Raw genomic sequence first — 25,047 nt, forward strand, 5'->3', positions numbered from 1 at the left:
TATTTTCCCCTGAAGTTAAGTCCAATAACCCTGACAGTGCCTGAGAAGAAACAGCTCTTCTTGTAACTGCATCAAAGGGCCAAGGCACCTTAAAAACTGCTGTAAATGAAGAAAGTGCTTGTGTTTTACAGAAAAACACCGAGGCCATGTGAGAGCTGTGGGCTCTCTTTGGGCACCCTCATGCAATGAGAGGAAGCAGCAGGCAGTGTGCTAAGCTTTCAGGTCAACGTGCTGTGAAAGCACAGGGGAAAAAAATAACCCAGAAATGACAAATGAGTCCATGTGGATGGGCAGGTCAGCCCCTCTGATGGAGCAGTGCTGGCAGGCTGAGCTTGGAGCTTTTCTCTGCAGCCACAACCAGGCTCAGACACGCCTGGCCCTGCTCCAGACCTAGCTAAATGTGATGACAAGTGAGAATCATAACCCAGCTGCTGATTTTGGGACTGCAGGTGAGGAACAAAAGCCTCTGGACTCACATAGGGCCTCTCTCTTGTCCATTTAAGAAATGTTTTTCAGAGGGTAAACATCCCAACTGCTTTCTGTGGCTTTGAAAATTTCCTTCCTGAGCTGTAGATTATTTTGGGATCAAATTGTCTTTCATCCAATCAGTAGTTCCAGGGCCTCTAGTCACTAATGGAACATCAATAATTGACCAGATGGTAGTCCTGCAAGTTCATCTATAGTGGAAAAAACTTTTATCTGCACAAGCAAGTGCAGCAACAGGGGAGAACCTACTCCATGAACAGCCCACTGCAAGGTTTTATGCAAGAAATCAGTGTCTCAGAGGCCAGTCTGTCCAGTCCTGTGACTCTGCAGCAGGGGCTGAGGGAAGATTTTGGCTCTGTAAATATGGCTTCTTCTGGACCTCTGGAGAAAGCACTTTACAGAGGCAGACATAAGTACAGCTGTTCAGGGCATTGCAGCTCTGACCAAACAGCTTCACCTCACTCATAAGGCCACAGAAGGAATGGAAAAAAACTCAGGTTTTTGCTCTAGACATGTTGTAGCTTCAGGGTAATATGAAGGAGGATTACAGTGGTTTGGATCTCACACTCTGTGTAGGACTAGGCAAGTATGGAATGTGGGAAAAAGTTATTTGCTGTGAAATATCTGGAGTAAATATTGCACATGGCTTATACCATCCAGTTTTCAACAGTGCTGGATCTCATCCACTCTCCTCATGGGACATCAGGCAGGACTCCTCACTTTAAGTGAGCAGTCTGCTTCAGAGGTTAAGGAAGTTTCCAGTTTCAGCCAAAGAGCCAGACTCTGCACTGAAACTGCCTCAGTCCCAGGAGGGACCCTCAGCCTGGAGTGCAGCCACAAGGAGAGACCATGGGGACATGCTGCAGGCCAGACCTTTTTGGGGTAGAGACAAAGGTTCAGCCCCTCACTGCAGGGAATCCAAAAGGATGTTCCTCTCATGCAGGCAGGATTAACAGTGAAGGTTTTCTCCCTGAAAACACTCCTTGACATTACATTTAAATGTGCTGCATGCATTATTCATCTCTTTGCAGCAAGCAGCCAGAGCAGAGGCAGCTGTCAGTCCAATTCTTGTTTCAAAGCTATGCCCTACAGCTGCCTCATGGGGGGCACAAGAAGGAATGATGAAGTCCATGGGACCAGTGGCCCATGCTCTTGAGCTGGGGAGCAATTATTTGCAAGGACAGCCCCAGAAATGTCACCACACCAAGCTTTGTTTAGGAAAGGCTGGAGGAGGAATTTGTTTCATAAAGGGAAGGGTTTTTCTTGCATCTGAGTTGTATCAAAGGCAGGCAATGGTGCCTCTTTTCTCAAGGGTTTTGCTACAGTCCTTCTCTTGCACCTTTGTCTCTCAGGGCTTCTCCATAAAAAAGTCAATCTGGTTTGTTTTCTCTAGTGTAGAGAAGGACTGGTTAAGGTCCACTCACCAAAATGGCCCAAGATGACAATGTGAGACCCAACCTGCAATGGCTGCCAAGGTGCACACAGCACCTAGCACAGGGTGGATGCAAACAAGAAGGAATACATCTTGAAATCCTCACACTGAGAAAAATACAACACAGATTTCCTTTACATCCCTCTTTCAGCAGAGCAAGAGAAAGCCATATTCCCCAGCAGGAAAAAAGGGAAAGGAAAAAGCTAAAGTTAAAACTGCAGATGAAATATATCTCTTAGGCTAATGACTTGGTACATGATAGCACTTTGATCTTATCAATTAGAAAACAATCTGACTTCAGTCTTTTCTTCTGGGTATTATGGCCAAGATCATACCAAGACTCTAAACTAAAAGGATCTGTTTTAGCTCGAGTATTATTTATTCACATGCTTTATGATTCTGTTTCATGGAGAAATGCAGGGACAGCATCTCATTAACTGAAGGAAAATAAAGTTTTCTTTTTCAACACTATGAACATGGTAGCTCTGCAATCAGGGGTGGTGTTTAAAACACTGAATGTACCTAGAGATATAATGTGACAAGGAAACTTGTCATGCATTCAATGAGAGGTGACAGCACACAGATAAAATACTAATCCCTTGTTATCAGCTCTGGGTGCCACACTAAATGCAATTGTCAGAAATTCTTAGCAGAAGTTGACAGGACCAAGACGGGGTTCATTCAGGGTCACTGGAAATTCCTGCTTCATTTGCATAAGCACTTTAGCAAGTACTCCAAGAGTCCTGATTTTCAGAAAGAGTTTAAGCAATCAAATAGTCACATATTAAGTAAGAGCAAGCAATTGTTTGAGGCCCAAATTCCCAACAGTATTTGAACACCAATAACCACTGATTTTCAGGAAAAGCAATCCAGCATCTCTGCTCAAATGTCCTTCTAGGTGGAGAAGTATAAATTTCTCTCAAGCCACAATGTCTGTCTCATCTGTATGTTAAGATGACAGTAGAAAATCAGCATCAAATTAGGAAAATACTTTATTTGACTTTTTAATCATATTTTAACTCTCTACTCCTTCTGACAAAGGATGATGAACTTTTTTTGTTCGCTCAAGTGAAGACAACATCCTCAGAGAAAATTCATATTGGATTTTATAAGTATTTTGTATTCTTTGTTTACTCTCACAGTGTTCATCCATTAGCAGTGAATTACTGTGTTGTTATACAAACCAGAAAACAACTACAAATAACAATCAGTCTCTGCCTCAGGACACACAAGGAGCTGAAGAGAATGATCTGAAAATGCTGTAGAGAGATGCTTGCCAAACCAGACTTACTGTTTATGGCCAGAACAGATGCCTGCTAATTCAGGTGGGTACTTAAACTATTAAAGCAGATTATGGCTTCACACACCTCAGTGAGTCACCTGCACTGTGGCCATTCCAGCCTGAATGGAGAAGGCTGCAGTGTCCATTTGAACATTCTAGGCTAATAATTGTTAATTATACTGGGGTCTGCCCAGGACTGAAAACAACTCCTTCCTCCAAGGAGAAAACCCAGGACCCCTGGACTCATAATGTGTCATACCATAGCCTTGGTTGTTGAGGATACCCAAACCCCACAGCTTTGACTACTTATGTCCACATATAAAGTCAGATCCTGAGGTACAAAAGAGAGCACTGAACCTGTTATAAGAGGTGGCTGCATCCTGATTTGGAAAGCAGAGAACTTCTGTTTTCTTCTTTTTTTTTTTTCTCAGCAACAGCATCTAGTGCCATATGGCAAGCTGACAGAAACTTCCTAGGCTTCATTTTATTCACATGTAAATTAATCAGTAATGCTAATAATTCAGACTTTCCTTCATCAGTGCTGGCAGAAGCAGAGCAAAAAAATATCTTTTAAAGGAACATTTAACGGAGACTGTGTGGGGAAGGATAAGCATGGACAGGGAATAAAACGGGAGTTCCAGGGAATTGCTCAGAGCTTGTTTGGAAAGCAGAAAAATAGGGGACTGAGAGAATTACCTTTATATTGGCATCTTGCTTCTAGAAATCGTATTTTCCCCCATTTGTGAATATCTTCTTTAGGTTATCAACTACCTCCTGTTTCAATATTGTTATTGATACCCATCAGGGATAGAGGCTAAAATGAGCAAAAAAACCATGGGCCTTCATTTAGAGACATAATCTGTTTAATAAATATGACTGTAAAAGCAATAAACAATAGCAATTATACATTACGCTACATTGTATTTAACGAAAGGGGAAAAGAAGATGAAAAAGTACATCAAAAAAAGTAATTTTAAAATTAGAAATAGTTCCAACACTATAAGAAAACTTTTTGATTGGCTTACTATAAAAATAAGTTGGCTAATGTTGGACTTCAGTGGGGACTATTATACAGTTGCAGCCAAAACTTTCCCATCTTTCTTAAAGCTGTAGTTGCAAACATAATAGCAAAGCCATACAAACTGCTGTGTTTCTACCTGTCCTCAGAGAAACTGCAGAAGGAGGCAGAGGACTCTGTACTGTGGTTATCCTTTAACTACTACAGGCCCAATATCCTTGTTATCATTTTTGTTTTGCCAGCAAGTGGGTTGATTTAGGTCTGTGCCCAGTTTGTGACAGAGAAATTCAAACCCACCCCCACCAAATCCCTGCCCTGGGACTCTGGGCCACACTTACCATGCTGCTTTCTCCTGGTCTGGACTCAGGTTGGCACGGGCAATGTCTACTGAACAAAACCCACCTATGTCAGCAATCAGGGCGCCGCCTACAAGTGCCTCACTGATTATGAGCTGGCCTCTACTTTTCTCCACCTAACATAGTTAGGCAAGTGTACACTGGTTGCAGTATTTCTGTCTTTACACTCCAAACCAAAATCCTGGTGCTAGGTTTAATTACCTGAGTTGGGTTGGAAATCAGCAGTTGTAATGACCACGGGCTAGGCTTCATACAGCTAACCAGTGTCTTCGGAGGACCTGTTTGAGATGTGCTAATCCTACTTTCCTGCTGTTCCCTTGCAGTCTGTGTGAACATGTCCTACAGGCCTCTTTTCCACTTGCAGGGCAAAATACAAGCTTAAGTTATTGATAAGAAATTAAATCTTGTGTAAGAGTGGTCCTGTGGTACTGAGGCTCAAAATACATGGCAACAGTCCCAAGCCAAATTCTCCCTTCTCTGCCGACAGTGGCAGGAGCTTGCAGATCTGCAGCCTATGGGGGTGCCAAAGAAAGCCATTGGAAAACTGTGCACAGACCTTTCCCTGCCCCCTATTCTGTGGACAAGGTGCATTTCAAAAAACTGACAGGCCTTTGGGTGACTCTGAAAAGGCAGAGATCTCCTGGGGCTTCCCCAGACGAATTCAGCCATCAGCACTACACAGAGCTGAGGGTGTTGCTTTCTCTCAGCCAAAACTGAAGGTGTAAGGCTGGTACAAAGTATAGTGAGTTCTTGCTGGCAATAACCTCCTGCCTGCAATGCATGCTTGTTCTGTTCTGTTCAGGGTTAGGAGGCAACATTATCCTCCCACGGCACTGCCTTGGTGTGAGCAGGCTAAGAAAGCTCTTTAGGAAGGAGCCTGGCCTCGCAGTTGGCATCACCCACACTCACACTCAGCCTCCTCGCAGTGTGGGGCACGGGCAGCAGCTGCAGCTAGAGGAAGGAAGGGCAGAGTCCAAGCAGAGAGAGAAACCAGACTGACCAAGAATATTTTCAGTGCCTTAAAACTCCAGTGTGATTTTTGTGTGTGTGTGTGTGTGTCCTACGGAAGTCTGCTGGAGCGGTTACCCCTCCGGCAGCCCAAAGTGCTAAAAGAGCAGTTAAACCTAAAGCCAAGAGCCCTCAACACTCCCTCCCACCTCCCACCGCCCCAGCCCTTCTCCCCCCACATCCCAGCCCACCCCTCTCCCTAAAGAAGAGACCCCCCATGCATATTCTTGGCCTATATCATTATGAATTTTCTACAAATTAGAGACAGATCAGAAAAAAGAGAGTGAAAGGGTGAGGGGAAGGGCCGCAGGGGTGAATAGTGGTACCAATTCCTCTCCCCCCACCCCCCACTAAAATTGAACACCTGTACAATGCAGTTCCACTATGGTCTCAGTATAATGTCCACATGCACAGGCTTAAAGCTAAAAACCCTTTGTCATCTGAAGAATTAAAAAGTCCAAATGCAGTGAGATCTCCTTTTTTTCAGATACAGATGTTGGTGTCCTCAATTCAACCATTTACATAGGTAGGGATTTCTTTTGTGCTCTGGGGCTCAGCAGCTGTGGAAACACTTCCTGTGGCAGAAAAACAAAAAAAAGTCAGTAAATAACCTGCATATTTAGTCAAGGAAGACTCTTGCAGGTATCACCTTGATTGCCTTTGGGATTCAGCTGTTCCAGACTGACACATTCTTTCCAGAAATATTTTCTTGTCATTCAAACACAGAAGATGATGTCCTGTTCTTTTGCTAATGAAGATGATTCACCCATGTTGAATGGTAGAGGGAAAGGCAGGAGCAGAGGGGTGGAGGGAAGGAGGGGTTGAGGTCCTCAGAGGAAAAGTGTAACTCATTTGCAATGATAAGGTGTTGGATTTCATAAATAACCTTAACCTTTGCATTTGCAAAAGAGGTGCCTAAACCACACACATCCAGAAAAGAAGAAAGTGAGGTTTTGTTGCCAGAGTTTGGAGAGAAAATTAAATGATGCAGGGACATTAATTCTGATTCCTCCAAGGCAGGATCCCTGAATGTTAGTCAAAGGTGATGAAAAAAAAATCGGTTTCTGAACAAGCATATGAAAGTGAAACACCCAATTACAGTCTTGCTTTGTTTTCCCAAAAGGAAGAAAACTCATTAGAAAAGAAATTGCTGATTTCCAGAAACAGATGAGGTGGTTGTATAGGAGAGTGCCTTTGCACTTTCTATTCTGTTCACATCTAGGTCCAGACCTTCTCATTTTGTCAATGAGCTCTGATTCAGTTTTCTCATTCATCTCACTGACAGGATGGAAAAACACTCAGGAAGTTTGTTGGACTGATTCCTTTTGATACATAATTGAGTCCTCATACATTTAACTTTAGTGCTCGATCGTGCAGTCACAGGTGCAAACCAAGGAGTTGTAAAAGGCCAATTTCTGGTGTAATGCTGTGTTCAGTAGCACAGCTGAAAAATGTATAAAATTCTGGCTGTTTTAGAGCCAGAAATGCTATAGATGGACCAAATGAAAACCTATCCCCAAGATTTGCTTTTGGTTTCTCTTATCCTGGAGCCTTCTAGGGTTTAAGTTTCCACCACTAGCAAGAACAGTTTTGAAGGTACCTTGAATAGAGCTAGCAGTGACTGACCCTTGGCACTGCAGTCTGAAAGTGCAGTTTGCACCTGTGAAAACATGAACCACCACCACTGCGTTCTTTAGAAAGGGGAAGCTCAAAGCCCAAAGCTCACCCAATTCTAGAAAGAGAGTTCCTGACATGAAACTGGGTGTTTCCCTCTTAGCATCTTCCAGCAATTTTGCCTTGGAGGTTTCTAGTGGGGGGAAAAACAACACGAACAAGAAAACCAAACATTAAAAAAAAACAAGTTAAAGTTTAGGACCCACCGCTCTGGGTCTTGGCTTGAAATCTCTTGGTGATCCACAAGCTTTTGGGAAGTCCTCTGTCCAGACTACCTTGGTTGCATTTCCTTTCCTTGGGTTCTGGACTGTGGCCTGAGGTTGCTCTGTATGGGGAATACCACATGGGAAGGTTGGTCCCCTCACTCCATCCTGTGTTCTGCTAAACAGGGGTGTCCAGGTCTGCTGATGAATAGCTGCTTAAAAGCTTTTAATAGCTAAAAAAAAATCTCCCTAGTGAACAGGTTAGGAGAGATCAGCATTGACTGCAGTGGAGCTTCTAGCTAAGACATCAGTTTCTCAAGAGCCTTTCTCCTTTTTCCTCCCAGGTTGTTTCACAGGCTGCAATCTTAGCACACCACACTCCCCCTTTTAATTGTCCTTTTCATTGTTCCCTCTCTGCAGCAGCCATGACTGTAAGCCTGCTTTAGCAAACACTCCAATAGATTTTAGGAACATCCTCAGGTGAGAACTAAGGTTTGTTTAGGCTGACGAAACTAAGGAAAATAAGCAATCTCAGTTGCAACTGTGCTTTACTCCTGCCTAAGTCACAGAATCACAAAACAGTTGGGGTTGGAAGGGACCTCTGGAGAACATCTAGTCCAACCCCCCTGCTAAAACAACTTCACCTACAGCAGGTTGCACAGGATCATGTCCAGGAGAGTTCTGAATATCTCCAGAGAAGGACAGTCCACAACATCCCTGGGCAGCCTTTTCTCTTTAATTCCTCTAAAATAGGTGCATGTCCTTATTTGCAGGGGTACCTCTAGTCTGGACCTGCAGAATTGTCACCTCATGAATGAAGCTAAGCTTTGCCTAAGCAGTCCTGGCTTTAGCAGAACATGTCTCCCGACTGAAACCTCCCTGCTTTGTCCCAGTACTTCTACTGTAGCCAGGGCACCAGACAACAGACTGATCCCAGAATGCCCTCTCCAAATCTATTCACTTTAGGTCCTAAAAAAGCCTGCTTTGGAAATAATCAAACACATAGGCCTGTGGGAGAAGTCAGCCTGAGGATAAACCCAGCTGTCCAATACTCAGATCCCAGGTTTTACTCAGCTTATTTGGAAATTAGCCAGACTGACACTGATGTTGGCAACAGGGTCTGGCACAGCACAAAGATCCCAGCAGTCAAAACATCAATAGATATTTAGCTTTTAGATATTACTTACCGAATCACCTGCTCACCTCCATGTTCCAGGTGAGTTTCATCAGTTCTTCTGGCTATGGGGCTTAGCCCCACAACTATATCAGCCCCAGCAAAATAAACTACATTGCCAGCAGGATTTTTTTGAGAAGGGGAGGGGATCTACGTAGAGCAACTAGGAGAGAGAAAAAGCCTAAAGTTGTTCCCCTCCCTTTCATCACATGGCAGTGAGGGAGAGGGAAGAGTTAGAAGGTTTCCTGTAGCAAAACTAATGTTGCAGCAGAAGAGAACGGGAGGAGGATTGTGCAGGATTATGGGAAGAGGGGAGGCTGAGAAAAAGGTTAGCCAATTATAAGTCAGAGTCTGACCAGCTGCAGGATGCTGCAAGTTATTTACCTATGGGGTGGACTTCCAACTTCTCATCTACTAGTTGCTCAGGGCTCATCAGCTCACTTTGAGGGACATTAGGTATGCTTTCCCTCTGACTGACTGGACTGACCATCTCTTGATCTTTTTCATTCTGCATCTGTGCATATATATTAAGGCCAGGAATCTTCCTAAAACATTAACAGAAACCATCATTGTGTGGTACTCTGGCAGATGTAGTATCAGCTTTTACAAACCAAAACCCAACTCACTCAGAAAAAGAAAACCCAGCAAACAAACCCCGAACACCTCAGCGAAAGGCAGCAAGGGAGACAAGGAATTGGCTCAGGGAAGGCCATACCTTTTGAACTTGTAGATGACAAACACAGCTAGTCCCACAAAAACAACAGAGAGGAGCATCAGCATGGCTGAACCACTGTGACTGGGAGTGAGGTCCACCAGGGGAGCTGCAAGAGAGGAGAAAGTTAGAGCCACCTGCAGCCTGAAGTGAAAGCTGCTCCCTCCAGAAACAGTTCATTCTCCCCTCTTACTGCACTCGTAGCAGGTCAGCACATCTCCTGGGCTTCTCTCCCTTTTTAATCCACCTGAGAAGAAACCCAAGTTCAGATCACCTGTGGTGCTCAACACACCCAATGATGTGAAGTTCCACAGCTTTCCCCTTAGAGGACTTTCTTTCATATTCAAGAGAAAAACCCCAAAACACATCAAACCCAATCTTATAGAGCCTCTCTGTATTTCTCCTCAGAGTTTTGCTCGCCATCTTGCCACAAGCCCTCCCAAAACAAGGCCACCCACCCCATCCAGAAGCACGGACTTCCCAGAAATACAAAGTGAATGGTATTAAACAGAGTTTCCATCACTCTCACACTCATATACAGGAAGGCAGTGAGCCTCTAAGCAGTTTCACATGGAGGAGCAGGGAAGTCAGTTGCTCCTGCAGACTCCGTACTGCAGACAGACAGAGAGCTCCAGCTGTGCCACAACAAGAAGCAAACACATCCTCACACACAGAACATGGCCCAGGTAGTGCCCTCCTCTGCAAGGCAGTCAAAGGCAACTTGAACTGCTTCCAAACACATCCTTCCCCTCCTGCACCTCTTCACATGCACTGAACAGACCCCTCCTAAACCAGAGCCAGAAGACACAAGGAAACAGGCTCACACAAGCAAAGGCACACACATCACATGCACACGTATTTTCAGCTTCACACCCAGACTGAAAATTACAAAATTTACAAAGAGAAGTGAAAAATCTTCCCCTTCCCACATCTAGCAGGATCCAGAATGAAAGGATCCATTATTATGAATTCCTCACACATCTCCACTCTGTCCCCTCTCCATCTGTGTTTTGTGGGTCTCTGCAGTTCTGTGGGATGACAAAGTGGCTCTCCAGCCTATTCAGATTCAGCATCACTCAATGTTCCTCTCTAATCTTGCACTGAGAGCCTAGTAATAAACAGCTATTTAACTGCTTTGTGAGGAATATTGGCATGTTTTCCTCTGCCTTAGAGCTGAAGTTGTTGTCTGTTGGGTTGGGGACATTGGTTTGTTTTTTATCTCATGAGAAGAAGGAATGAACACGATGAATGAATCACAATCTGTTGACTATAATTGCCATAAATTAATCCTTCCTCCAATGTGGTCTGAACAAAGAAGAAAGAAGTCTGAAATGTGCTGAGGCCAATGCTTGTCATTCTTCTGTGCTCCAGGGAATGCACACACTCACACACAACACACAGACAGAGAATCATTTCTACAGGCTCTGCTTGAATGTCCACTCCAAGCTACTTTAGATACCTGCACTTTTGCTCCCTATAGGTCCTCTGCTGCAGAAAATGCTGCTGTGCATGGGCAGGCACACACAGAGGGGAACATACACATGCACTGTGTCACACAACATAAATGTAGGAGTACACAGATATCTGTGTGTACACTTCCAAAAACACATTGAGCTTTGTGGTTCAGCTGACTACAGCTACCAGAGTCCAACACAAAATCAGTGAAAAGGCTGGGAAAGAAGGGATAACATAGCCCAGAGCAGCACCTTTGGGCATGTGCATCCCCTGGGAGTGTGTTTTCCAAGGGTTGCTTCTGGCATTGTACTGTGTTCCATGTTTTCCCTGGTTCATTTTATTTAATTTCTTACAAAAGCTTGGATTTCCAAAGGCCAGTTCTTCTTATTTTCTAACAACCAAAACAACAGCTTTCAGCAGAGAAGTAAGTCTCTCATGGCTCTTTGTCAAATTCTGAACTATTCACAAGTTTTGGTATCATGAAATTGGGCCTTTTGCTTAGATGGAGAACATGACCTCTGCAGCTTGTTAAGGAGACATAATTCCTCAAAGACCACACAGTGGATGCTCTCTGGGTTTTTAATACATGGTTTGGCCATCCAAGCTCATTTTGCATTCTTACTGAATCCTGTTTCTTCAAGAGACAAAATCCTATAGGGTTCCTATAGGACATTATGAGTCCAGTTACAGCAATCACTCACCAGTGGCTTTGAGAAAGTACAACACCGTCTACCTTACAGAAAAAAATTAGTGTTTGCATCTGCTATGGAAAAAAAGTACTCCTTCCTGGTGTCTGTGTGTAAATAGAAATAAAACCACGCATTTTTGGTAAAAATTATGAACAATTGCATGGAACTTCATTTTTGAAGCTGACATTATATGCTTTTGGCTCTAACTTGTCTAAAAATAAGCATCTGGCCATCTGTTTCACAGCTAATGGAAAGCAGAAACATACAGCAATATTCTCAGGACAGATATTAGAAAGCTCTGCTTAGGAAAAATGAAATATTGGAAACCCCAGGCCTTCCTTTTGGGGGAATTTAAATGCAGTCACATTACACCCTTTCTTAACAGTCTCTCTTTTCTTACTGTTTACAAGGCAGCACGTGGACTGACACCTGGTTGGGAAAGTCCATTTATACCACAAAAAGTTTTTGGAGAGCAGTTTGCTGGTACAAATGAACTGAGGGTTTAAGTTTGCAAGTTTTCAAAAGAAGCTGATACCAACTGATCAGAATTATCAGCAGTGCCTGGGGAAAATGAACTCCTACGAGTGTGGATTGGTTTGTCCATCTCTTGTTAAGAAGGACCTGTGCTGTGAAATGAGCTTTTAGCATGCACAATAGACAGTGACACACATCATTAAATACCAGGACTTTAGAGATTACTTATTTTGAAATAGGGTTAGTTAAGGCCCAAACTGCCTGATCTTATTTTTGTGCATATCTATATTGATTCTAGTCTTTCATACTGCTGAACTTTTGAGCAGTGTTCAGTTGCTTTGAATGTTTGTTGACTCTAGAATATCTGAACATATCCAAGGCTAGCAGGTAACTTTTGCACTGTGGGACCCAGGCTGAAAATGCCATGTTGTTTAGCTGTTTAGCTATTGAGTATTTCAGAGATAACCAAGAAATACACACTTCTGCTGCTACTAATACCACGTTTCCAAAAAACCAGTAAATTCCTGCACCTAAGAAAACAAAAGGATTAGCTGTAAATGCAAAAGCCACTATATCTTTTTGGCATGATATAGAAAGGTGAGGTAGAGCAGACATTTTAATGTCTGCTCACATACTGTGTTGTTATTGTGATATAAAAATAAGAAATGTTTTAAATACAGCTGATAACACACCACTACCATTGATGTATAGCTTGCTGTGCTACAGAGCAACACAGAAGGCACACACAGAAAGAGGATACTCACCTGCTGTTAAATGGGCAGCATGGACAAGGATTCGAACTCCTGGCTTCAACTCAAAATGGACCAGGTTTTGGTTCAGTTTCTGGATCAGTGTTTCTGAAATCTGGGAAGGGAAACAAACAAACAAACAAACAAACAAACAAACAAGGCATTTGCTAATTTGTTTCTGCTGGCAAAGCAAAGATTTTGCAGACTTTCCAAGCACAGATTCCTATCCCTTCACAATGAAGGATTTTGGACAGAGTGATTTGTGTATGGTCAGAACTGACTGAGCAACGAGGTGCCCAGTCACACCTCTGTGAGAGCAGCCCAGCAGTAAAAGAGAACTGAGCCCCAAAGGAACATTCTACCCTCATGAGAAAGTAGCCACAGGACCAGGCAGCAGCATCACATCAGTGAACTCATTCACTGTTCAAGAGAAAAGGAACTTTTCAGTTGTTAATGAACACTTGCTCCTAATAAATAACTTCTTGCTTGCTGAGTTGCCAGTTTCATGCTCTTAGAGGATGTTCTTAACTTGTGATATACCTGAATAAAAAGGAATGGTTTAGATCCTTGCCACAGCTTGCAGTTAATTTTCAAGTTCTAAAATCAAATTTCATTTCACCCAGCTCTGAGATTCAAGACAGATGCTCCCTAATCCTTAAATATGTACCAGAACCAGCTTGAATCTGGAAGTGTTTACTGACTACAGAATGTGGCTTAAACAAAATGCATGTTCCATCTCTTCTGGGTTACATTCATAACCCACTCTCTTTCATGGGGGAGATATTCCACAGAGCTTTCAGATCACCAGATTATCTTTCCATAACTGATGACATCAACAGAGCCCTAGCAGAAATGAAGCAGATTATTCTTCCTTTAAGGACACAACTGAAAAAAATAGCATTTGCTGAGATAAGACGCCATGAAATCTGTATTTGTACAGTAAAGGAGCCAAACCTTGGTCCAATCTGTTGGCAAACATGCCTTTTTTAAAGTCAGTTTGTCCCAATATGCACAGATCCAGTTTTTCCACAACACACTTCATTACATGCAAGAAGTCTCAGGCATGTTGCCATCAAAACCAAAAAATCCAGATAAATTAATTAAGGAATGGAAGCTTACAGACATGGTGTTGACAGTTTGTTTTGTGTCTTTTGTATGTTCGTTTGCCTGACTTTTCATGTATTTCACATTTTCTTACAGCAGAGATCGATTTTCCAGTTGAACAGTCACAGTTCTCCAGGTTGGCTGATGAGGGAGAGTTGGTTGGAAAACTGGAAACACAACATCCCCCATAACCCATAATATGCAGTTGATGAGAATGTGTTTTTATAACCATACCAGAATCAAGTGGAATCGTATTCTAGTGCTCACCACTTAATTAAATTTGTTTTAAATAAATCCTTATTCCTTCTTGAAGATTAATGAAAAATTGTCAGAAAAAAAGAACATTCCAATAATTTTTACACCATCTTTTTCATGTTCTTCATTTTTGTCTGGTTGAGCTATTTCAGTAAATTCTACCCAGCTATGATTAGATGTTCCTTGGCTATCATTCATCACAGTATGAGATTTATCTGCTTCTTTTATTTTTTTAACATTCTTAATGGTTCTTTCAATACTCTTGGCTCATACACTTCATTTCTGGCTGCTGATCACTTGAATATGTGCCTTTGGTCCAATATCAATTTGGCAATAACTCTTACAGGCATTTTATTTATATTTTTAAATATATCTCTTTAAAGTTACAATTTATTTAATGGGTGCCAGAATGAGCAATAAATATATTTCTTCCAATAGCAAGAAAAAATACCACCTGCATTCAAAGAGCCATCTGTTGAGCTCAGAGCAGCAGGGATGGTGACACAAAGATGTGCAGTACATGAAGAATGCCTGGGAAGCAAATTATAGCCCTCTTTAAGGATTTGAGCATATTAATAACCAAGATTGACAACTATAAAAAGTTTTTCATCTCTAAAACTAGAGCAACAGATGCAGACTGATATGGTGTAAACCAGGTACCGTAATGGCTCATGGAACTAATGGGGAAAGTATCATCCTGGTTGTATCCAGTCCTACATAAAACCTAACAGCTCTCCTCCATAGCCCTGCAGGAATTTTCCTTCCTGCTGCTGGGGCACCTGAGCCTCTGGGAGGAAAAAAAAAAGGCAAAAATGAGACAGTAAACTAAAGAAAGGAGACAACCACATTGTGTGTCATTCCTCTTCAACACATTGTGATACCTGCCCAAAATGGCAGGGAAAGAGCAGAGGTAAAAAACACACAAGATGCCTTCTATACAAGCAGAGGCTCACTGTGGCATGTAACTGAGTCTGCAGCTAGCACATGTTGTATGTGACACTGGAGAATGGCTTCCTCAAGGATTTGGGGGAAAAATGGGAGAATGGGAGAATCTGGAGAACGTCAGCATGAGAAGGTACAAGAGATTTGGTTGAGCACTGGGGACTTGAAGGGGCATTGAGATCTTCCCTGGTCTCCCTCAGGGCTCCTGGGGCACTGAGTGAAGAGGCAAAATCCCAGCTGAGAGGTGCTGTGTCTGGTGTGGGAGAGAAAAATCAACAGGTATTCCTCTCTGGAGGGCCAAGGAAAGGAAAAACAGGAAGGAGAAAGGAAGTAAGGGTAAAGCAGTAAGGAAAAGAACAAAGACAGAAAGAAAGAGCCACAACTGAAATTTATTATTACTGTGTTGCCTTCTTACTTGATTATGAATGAGGACTTCATTGTATAACATCCTGTACAAATTCATCTCAGACTAAAATAATTTTTGCCTGAGACCATCAGTGTCTCAGCAGAGGCTTGAAACAGCCGTAAATGTTCCAGGACTACACACCAAGTGTCAAAACTGGCAGCAACACCGTTCATTCTGAGCAGAGTATTAAGCATATTTCCTTGGCTCAATTAATTACATGTTCTCCCAGTGGCTTTTGTGTACAGCATTTTTTTTTTTTTTGCCTTGGTCTTTATGGAATCTGAACAAGTGAAAAAAGTGAGAAACAGCCTAAGATCTTCAAAAGTGCCAGAAATTCTAGTGAGAATCAGACATCTGCCTTCCTCAGGCAGCTCTGGAGATTCCTGACACACACGTCTGAGGGAAGAACAGATGCATTCAGACATGTTTTTAAAATGTTTGCTTGATTGGTACAATATTTTCATTTTTCTTTATGTAGAAGACAAGATTCTCTTCAAAACAGACATACAGAATGAAAATGCCTTTCTGTACTCCTAAAAATTATCTGAAATAGAGACCATACACAATGACTTAAAAAAGCCAATATTTGAGGTCAGTGAGCATCTTGCATAAACCTCAAGGGCCAAATTTTACATTGGGATTGGACCCTGCCCTCCAAAGCTGGACCTGGCAATGTTTGTGGTCCTCACTTGGTCCCAAGGGGACCTGTGCACTGAGAGGTCAGTCTGGACATTGCTTTGAGATTGCAGAATAGACTCCTCTGCCTTCAAGCCTATTTCTACCTCAGTTATCAGACTTTAATGTAGGAGTGGTTCTGACTTGACTTGTTTGCAGTATTAATATAGTGCCTCTGAATTAAATTTCCACACAAAGGCTGATCTCAGTTGTTGAGGTAATAAAAAATTTAAATGGTGAACATTTTGGAGTTTGTGCTTCCCTTTATTTCCACACTTAAAGTGATACCATGGATGCATTTTGGTTTAAAAAGCAGAAAAGGAAACATCAAAGTACTTTGACCTGTTTTAAAAACAGCAATGCAACTCCAGTTGAACAGCCAGACCTTCATCTGGGGAACAGGTTGGCCTCAGGCCTCTCCCTCTTCATCTCTCCCTCCCAGAGATACAACTAACTTAGCTGAAGACAAAACTTCTTAGAATGGCAACCTCTTAATTTATAGTCTTCAAGAGTCTCTCTTGTGAAAATAATTAGCTTTCAAAATTAGTTTTGGTCCTTAACTGAGCCTCATTGACTTTATCTGCTTCATTTGCAGAATTAAGCATGATGTGCAAAAATAATTCAGTAATAGGAACTATTCTTCATGTATCATTTTTCATCAAAGGACACATAATGAATAATAATAACAGACAATTTGTGAATGAAAAAAAAAAAGAGATTCCAATTTAAAAATGGAACAAAACAAAAATTAATTTGGCTGCTCTTAGCATTTGTCAGATTTAGGACTCTAAAAGAACTATGTGAACCAAGAAGCAGAATTATCACTGAGAAGGGCATTTTCCCATACTTTTATTGACTTTTGAAACCCCTGGTGTAAATTATTTTAGACTAATTGAATGTGATTCAACTGTGCCAGTATGCACTAGCTAAGAATCTTGATAATTTTATAGATATTGTGTAAAGATCTCAACTAATGAGTGCTACACTTCTATTCAATTCATTGAGCAAATCAATAAACAACTAAGGAAAGAATTAGGCACATTGATTTAGTAGGAAGAAACTTGAACCAACATTGGGAAAGTGAAGTGGGAGTCAGGGCCAATGTGGATTACTTTAAACTGTGCCACTTGCCCTGGATAACCTTGGACACTTCACATGGGGCCTCTAAAGCTTGCTTGCCTTAGCACTGAAAAGAGCACAGTCACTGACTTCCTGGCTCCAGCAGGAATTTCTGCAGATCTTCAATGAAAGATGCTAAATTCAAGCTGCTGGGAGTATCCAGGGACACTGTGAGAGCACGAGGCAGAGGATATTCCTGTGGTTACTCTGGGACAGGAGTGGAACGGCAGATATGAACCCAGAGACCTGGACATAAAAGCCAGGATCCACTTTTGATGAACAAAGGCAACCAAAAACAGCCTGGAGAATCAAGGGCTGCTCTGTACTCTGAGCAAAAGATGAGGGAGAGAGGGCTGATAGACACGTGGCATAAGTTAACTCAAAGGTATTAAGACAAGAGATTTACACAGCCTCTCCTACAGCACACAAGTAGCTATTAAGAAAAGCTGGCTAAAGAAAAAAGCCCCTGGTACTGGGTCTTTTGGTTCACATTATTCCAGCCTCTCCTCATCTGCCTTTACTTCTTAATACTGCTCCAACCTCCCCCAAGTATCAGTGGAAGACTTGATCTTCATTTAAAGGCACAGATGTTAAAAAAAAAATCTCTCCTAGTAAACATTAGATGATTTACCCCATATATCAACCTCTTCCTGGAATTTAATTTCCAGGACTGATTGGCACAATTTTCTGTAAGATTTGAAGGCGTTTACTGTCATGATCTTGTTGCTAAAAGTATTTTGGTGATGGGCACACCTGAAATACATTAGAGGAAAGAAAAGTACTGCAAGCAAATACACTGAAGCTTAGGAGGGTGGGCAAAAGAAAACCCCAAATTCTAAAATAAGATAGAAGCTCCATCAGCTGCAAAGAAGCAGATGTAAAACTAAATCTGCTTTTAAGAAAGAATCCCAGGAGGTATATCCTTACAGCCTTCCTGAATGCCACTCTCAATGGTTTTACATTCAGAAGAGGTATTTAATCTCTGCAGTTCATCACTGTCCATTTGATAATCAGTCATCCATGTCATTTCCCATCTCTTTGGCTGGATACAGATACTGGCCACAGCTGCAACATATTGAGTACAGTTGGCTACCAACCAGCTGGTGTTGCCATTTGCCAAAGTCTCCATCGTGCTATATTGCTGAGAGCTCTTCTCAGAGAAAAAAATTAATGGCCTCAAATGTCATTAACTATTTGCTCCTACTCCTGTTTTGTATTCTTTTACAGTAATTTTGAATAGGCAAATGAAAAGCACCCAAATGGAGAACTAAAGAAAAATTCAGGATAACAATGAAACCTTTACTTGATATGAAAACATCACTTTAGAATTCTCATGTACCTTCTGTTTACATTTCATTTTACTAAAAGAAAATGCATTTGTTATGTTTGAGAAAAAGCCCCCACTAGGAAACAACACGGAAAGAAGTAATTTGTGAAATGCATAAGTAACAAGATAACCCCTCAGAATCCTCCTACTGAGTAAAACCATACACTGGAATAAAGAGTAATCGTACCTGCCCTCTACTGAATTTTAATTACAATATTTTCCTACTGAACATTCGTTTTGAACTGTATTTGTGCTAAAAATAATTTATTGAAATGTTACTATTAGAGATTTGCCTTTCACTGAAGAGAAAGAAATTTGTGCTGATTTCAGATTTAGCAGATCTGAATTTTGTAATCAAATTCACTAAGCCCATCCATGAATATGGTGTGACAACTGCATTCCAACCCGAGTGGCCAGTGGCATTTCTGGGTGGCTGTTTTTGCAAGATTTGGGATATTTCAGTGTTGTTTGGGATATTTCAGTCATAGCATGCAAATCAAAGACCAGTGTTTGACAACTGCCAATTATTTCTACATTTTTAAACAGGGTGGTAGTCTGTCCTCAGCTACTGTTAAATGAAGCAGAGCAATGAAATGACCCAATTAAAAAAGAAAAAGAAGGGGGAAAAAAAAAAGGACACAACATTCCTGTCATAAATACAAGATTTCGCAGATGTGTTTTGGGATTCTGCAGGATGAAAAGGCCTTTTGATTTTTTAGGAAACTGTGAAGAATAACTTTGCATTGACTACAGAAAGTGGAGTGGATCAAGTACTTTTTTTATATTTATGTATTTATGTATTAGGTGGAGTTGTCCTATGTTGCACATTGAGAAAACTTCCCCAGAGTCACATGTAGCTGGTGTTTTTGGCTGTCAACAGCAGTCAAACTTTTTAAAGGTACTTTAGTCTCCAATGGAAAATATTAGGAAAGCCAAGTTCACATTTCTAAATGCAAACAGATATGACAATAATTGATTCTATGTATACATAAAAAAATAATATGGGACAGTTGTATGAAAGTGATACATCAAGTGAGGAAGAAAATGACATTTACCATCTAACCACAGTCTCAAAGAGAGCATGAGACACAAATGCACTATCCTCATGGAAAACTGCATGGTAATGTACATTTGTCAAGTGGGGCACTACTGCAGTCCCACTACTACTGGCCTGCTGTGTACAGACACATAAAACATGAGTGGCACATAGGAGTTTTATTGACTTTCATAAATGGGAAACCAAGACCTAGATTGTCAAGGCACAGTGGACATCTAAGTGCCTCTGAAATCAATGGGAATTATGTACCTAGAGATGAGTGGCTGGACAGAGCGACCTAAAAGTATGTTTAAAGCCAAATGACTATGTATCAGATAAAACCAGAACAGCTTAATCCATCTCAAGGGAAAACAGCAAAATGTAAGCCACCCATAGTTATTAAATATGAATGAGATTTATTGGTAAATGTGAAAGTCCATGAAACCACATACACCCCTCATGGTTACCCATGGCAGAGCAGTGGTCTAGCTCAGGTGATGAAAAAAGGAAACTCTGTAATGAAGTGCTTCCTTAAGGAACCTTTTTCCACTGCAGTACTTGTGTAAACTATTTCCATTTTATTCCCTGCACACTTGGAAGTTTCTCTTCTAAATTAGAAAACATAATTCAGAACTGTAACTCCTTTGGGTCTGCACCTGCAAACTGGCAAGCTCACATACGTGCCTTTGAATAGCTTATTCCTTGCCCATGACTACAAAACAGACTTCTATTCCTACCAGAAAAGAGCAAATGCATTAGAAGTACCTCAGAAGCAACTTAAGCTTCTTAGGCTCTAGCCATCAAAAACATCTGCTCCCAATACTCATCCCAGCAACTTCAAGCATGGGGAGAGGCTGTTGAATGAGCTCTGAGACACTTTGGGCAAGGCATAGTGAAGGATCACAGGCAAAACAGATGACAAAACAGGAGCAGTAGCAGAATATGCTTCAGAGCAGAAGGCAGAGACTCCCTTTGTGGCCCTTAGGCAGTTCTGACAGAAAACCCCAACATTTTCTACTAGGGTTACTAGGAAGAGGAATGAATCACCCACAGACCAGAAGGAAAAACATTCTGACTATCCTGGTTTTTTTTCAAAGAAAAGAGCTGGCTGCAAATGGCAAATAGTTTCTCTCGCCTCCAAAGGTTACCATTTGGACCCTGCAGGATGCCAGAGATGTTGATGGAGTTACACTGAAAATGACATTTCCTTTTGTCCATAAAAAGGGCCATGAGAGCACTGCCAGGGCTTCCTTTCTCCACAGTCACAAAGACTCTGTTTTTACAGAAGAGGAGAGGCATAAAAAGAGGGAGAAAGAGAAGCTGCTTAGTGCCCAAAGGGAGCTGGGTCAGATGTAAATTTGAAATTTTATGGACTGGCTTCCTTGCCAATTTATGAAGGAAGTGAGGAGAAGGGGAAATGAAGGAGAAAAGGAAGGAAAGACTTTGAAGAGCAGTAAATCTCCACATTTTTTGTTATTACATGAGTGGTGAAAATTTAAGAAGGTCATTTGTCAAAAGAAAAGATGACAGCTAGAAATGCTGAGCAAGGGAAAGCTTCAGAATATGGGTGACCTGGAGGTGTGAGGCTCACAGCTAAGTTAACATGGCTTGAGCCATGGACATGCAGTGTGGAGAGGCAGAGCTACAGTGGTGCTTCCCTCAGGGCCAAAGTTATCTTTGCCCCTGGAATCTGAATTTATAAGCTGAGAGGCAGCAAAGGAGCTCTGGGACAAGAGGACATAGTTCAGTGGTGCACATGGCAGTGTTAGGTTATCAATTGAACTTGATGGCATTAGAGGTGTTTTCCAACCTTAACAACTCTATAATTCTATGTAATTTCAGGATTTTTGCCCAGCACAGTGTTTTATCTTTTAATTGCAATCCTGCTAGGCCCATCTGGTTGGCAGGACCTTTTGGGTCTGCAGAGAAACAGAGTCCTTCAGTCATCATAACCTATTTCAGCTGTTCACAGAGAAAACAATCCACAGTGGCTCAGCTCCACTTCCAGCACCATGAAGAAGGCAGGCAGATTGTCCAATCCCATCCCTGTGCCTTAAACTAATGAACTGCCTGGGTTTACCACCCAACTCTGTCCTCCAGTGCTTTCTAGACTCTTGACAGTGTCATAAACTTCGCTCCACAGTTCCTGTAGGCAGGAGTCATCCCCTAAATCCTTTCTTCTTTCTTCCTGCTTCCATGTAGTAAACAGGACTTCTAAGGGAACACAAATGGGCATCTAAACTCCTAAAGGCAACTCCAAAGCCTGTTTCCAATGCTGGGGAAAGAAAAAACCAAAAAAAACTACCCAAACCAACTAACCCCCCGAAAAACCAGAAACATTAAAAAAAACCCTAAAGAGGATGTAACGTGTAACATGTACCCCAGTGATTCAGCTGCATTCCTACCACATTGTCAGCTCTAACCATACACAAATCCCATATACATACAGATATATGTATCTCATATATACAGACACAGAAATGCATGCACATATACCTCCCCAGGTAATGGGCACAATACCTGCTCTAGGTTTGCTGCTGTTCTTTTTTTTTCTCCCGTGGCATCTTGATATGGTAAAATGAAGAGTTCAGCAGATGTGGGCAGGCCAGGGAGCACTGCAACCAGAACATGCTTGCTGGAAATACCTGTAGCCTGATACAGAGAAATAATGAAGACAGAAACAGTGTGGATGGCACTGAATGCAGAGAGCTTCTTCCTTAAGGCATGAAGGCACAGTACTTTCACTGTGTAGGATGTATCTCGTACATCTTGTTGGCTGAAATTTTTAAGTTAGGACTTTAATATCCCTAATTTTGACACATTAGACAAAATTCAGAAAAAAAGTACCCTAAAGGCATTACTACCAGGGTCATCTCCAATCTTATGTTTCAGCTGATGCCACACACTCAGTTATTATCCAGAAAAGGACCTACTTTGGCCCTCAGGAAGTTTTGTTAGCCAAAGGAAGGAGAAACATAATTTGATGAATCTTCTCCCATTGCCTTTCTGTTGTGAATTATCCACCAAAGGCACTTAAATCTCAAGGTTTTGATTTAACCTGAAGTCTTCAAGTGCTGAATTTAGCTGGTCACTTTTAAAGTGGTGGGAAAAAAGCGCCTTCAGATACAAGGACAGATCACAGATGTGCTACAGAGATTCTCTTGCAGTAAGGACTTGGAAGCCTCTCAGAGACTAACTGGATCTAAATCTCAGGAATTCTTCTCCATGGTAGTTCAGGAGCAAAACCATGGAGGAGTTGCTCATTGGAGGAAATGGTGGATGCAGGACAAAGGGTCAGCAAAACTGATCATAAATCACCATTTTCTGAGCCTGTCCTGTGGGTAACCTGAGTGTGACTGCTGACAGTCTGGAGAAAACCCTGTGGAGTCCCCTCCACCACAAAACAAGGAAAAGCATGTGTCTTTGCTCCCTTTTTAAATTTTGCCTTGTTTTGTAAAGTGGATTTAGAAAAAACCCTTATAAATTTATAAAGGTTCCTTATAGTCTTATGAGTATTCTGTGAAGCCAGAGCTTATAGTATTTGTGCTTGCCTAACAGGTTGCTTTAAGGTGTCAAAAAAGTATTGCCTTCATTTTCAGAGGCTGGGAACAATTTTTTTTTTTTTTTCAGAAATGGGAGACAGTAATCAGAAAATCAATGATGCAAGCAAATAATTATAATCAAAACAAGAAATAGGATATTTTGTGATAATATGAAATTATCCCTTCTCAGAGTGAAGATCAGATTTTAGTACAGAACTGTAATTTTGTAGGCAGAATTTTATCCCGATGATATTCTGTAATAAGAATATAATACTTTAATAAAAGTTCATAAAAATTCTATAGCACAGCTATAATTTCCTACTGAATTATTTAGTTATTTGACTCATTTTTATACCTTTTACTTAATTGCTGTAGAAATCTACTGGGTTTATCTTTAATTTTTACAGGAGCTTCTCACAAAGGCTTGTTTAAGGTGAATCATTTAGCTATATAAAGATGAATAATTAGCTATCAATTTTTATTTTTTCAATCAAATAACAAAAAGACTCTGTGTTTTCACTGCTCTGCTTTTGGAATGTAGCCTTCATACTGTGGTTTTACAATTCTTCTTTTTTTTATGGTTTGGTTTTGCTTCATTGAGATGCTTATATTCTGAAAATTCATCCTGAAGATAAATGGATGCTTGAATACTTGATACAGATGTAAATACGTCAGAAGATTAAGCTCCAGAATAATGCTCTTTTTTTTCCTTTCCTCATGTCTTTTAAAAAATTCCAGAAAATAATCTCAGAAACAATCCAGACAGGTTTGTGCACCTGATTAGCACAGTTTTTCTAGAATTTTTGCACAGATGATGCCACAAATAACACTTAAGCTTGCTAATAACATCAACAAGCCTTTTATTCTTTCAAAATCTGAGAATTCTTATTTTTAAAAAAGCAAAAACACTATTTCAAACAATTCCTTCCTATTTTTCTACTGAGGTGAAAAACCCCAGGTATGTCTTCTAACTCTTCTTACCTCCTCAATTTCAAATGCAAATCTTCAGCTACACTGGAATAATTTTGTGACATTGTGTTCCATAGTTAAAGAAGGAACTTCAGAGAAAACGAGCATCCAATCCTGCCCTGTGAGACTCATGCTATATGAAGGACTTAAAGCACTTGCTGTGGTGTTCTTCTGTGTAGTAAAAAATGTTTAATTTTTGGTCTCACAAGTTTTCTACAGCATATTTGCAATTCTGTTAGAACAGTGTTTCTTTACACTGAAGGCTGACTCTGGGCACCAGATTATCATAGGGTAAGATCATTTCACCTGTCTAAAATTAAGGATGCTGGCCTCAAATACTGTCAGTTCTCCCTTTCACCTGTCTAAAATTAAGGATGCTGGACTCAAACATCACCAATTCTCCATTTCTGGGTGATGGATACAAAGAGACACCTTGAGACAACAGCTGATCCAGTCCTAATGAAGGAACAAATCAGGAACCAGACCCCTTGTAACACAGGCTATGCACTCAGCTTACCTCCACCAGAGCTCTCTTGACTACTCTGCTGATGTCCCTTCTCCACTCTGGGATATCTGGGTTGTAGTCATCCAGGTTTGGAGAGAACGATAACCTCAGGGACTGAAATTTCTCTGCAGATACAATGACAGAGTGGTGAGTCAAGACTGAAATGCCCTAATGCCAAATGAGGGGGCAGAACCTTGTGAAACCTGGTGCAGCTCATGTTTTGCTTAATCAATTTGCAGATGGTGCACAGACTGTGAGAGAATCCAGCAGTGCACGTGAGAGACTCGGTGAGAGATGTGGAGAATCTGGGAGATTCATCACTGGAGTGCCTTGGAAGTGAAAAGTGATCAGTCCTTACTTGAGTGGATGAATAGCACTGCAAAGGGAGCTGTGTTGGGAATGTAAATTAAATGTTACCTTCAATTTGACTTCTGGAGCAGGCACACCCTGTGTAG

General features: G+C 41.4%; 1 protein-coding gene across 2 annotated transcripts in view; it reads right to left on the reverse strand.

The window, feature by feature from the left end:
- Positions 1-5,959: 5,959 nt before the first annotated feature.
- The window catches only part of LOC132330062 (VPS10 domain-containing receptor SorCS1), a 258,913-nt gene continuing 239,825 nt past the window's right edge, over positions 5,960-25,047 (reverse strand). The window contains exons 22-28 of one of the 2 annotated variants that reach the window (XM_059851936.1): positions 24,605-24,717; positions 22,097-22,228; positions 12,728-12,827; positions 9,349-9,454; positions 9,018-9,178; positions 7,463-7,581; positions 5,960-6,157 (exon numbers count right to left, since the gene is read on the reverse strand). In XM_059851936.1, the coding sequence (XP_059707919.1) occupies positions 6,101-6,157; positions 7,463-7,581; positions 9,018-9,178; positions 9,349-9,454; positions 12,728-12,827; positions 22,097-22,228; positions 24,605-24,717 (788 nt within the window). In that variant the 3' untranslated portion in view covers positions 5,960-6,100. The remainder of the gene's footprint in view (positions 6,158-7,462; positions 7,582-9,017; positions 9,179-9,348; positions 9,455-12,727; positions 12,828-22,096; positions 22,229-24,604; positions 24,718-25,047) is intronic. The other variant, XM_059851937.1, reaches the window with a different exon arrangement.

The sequence above is a fragment of the Haemorhous mexicanus genome, chromosome 7 (assembly GCF_027477595.1).
Source record: "Haemorhous mexicanus isolate bHaeMex1 chromosome 7, bHaeMex1.pri, whole genome shotgun sequence".
NCBI lineage: Eukaryota > Metazoa > Chordata > Aves > Passeriformes > Fringillidae > Haemorhous > Haemorhous mexicanus.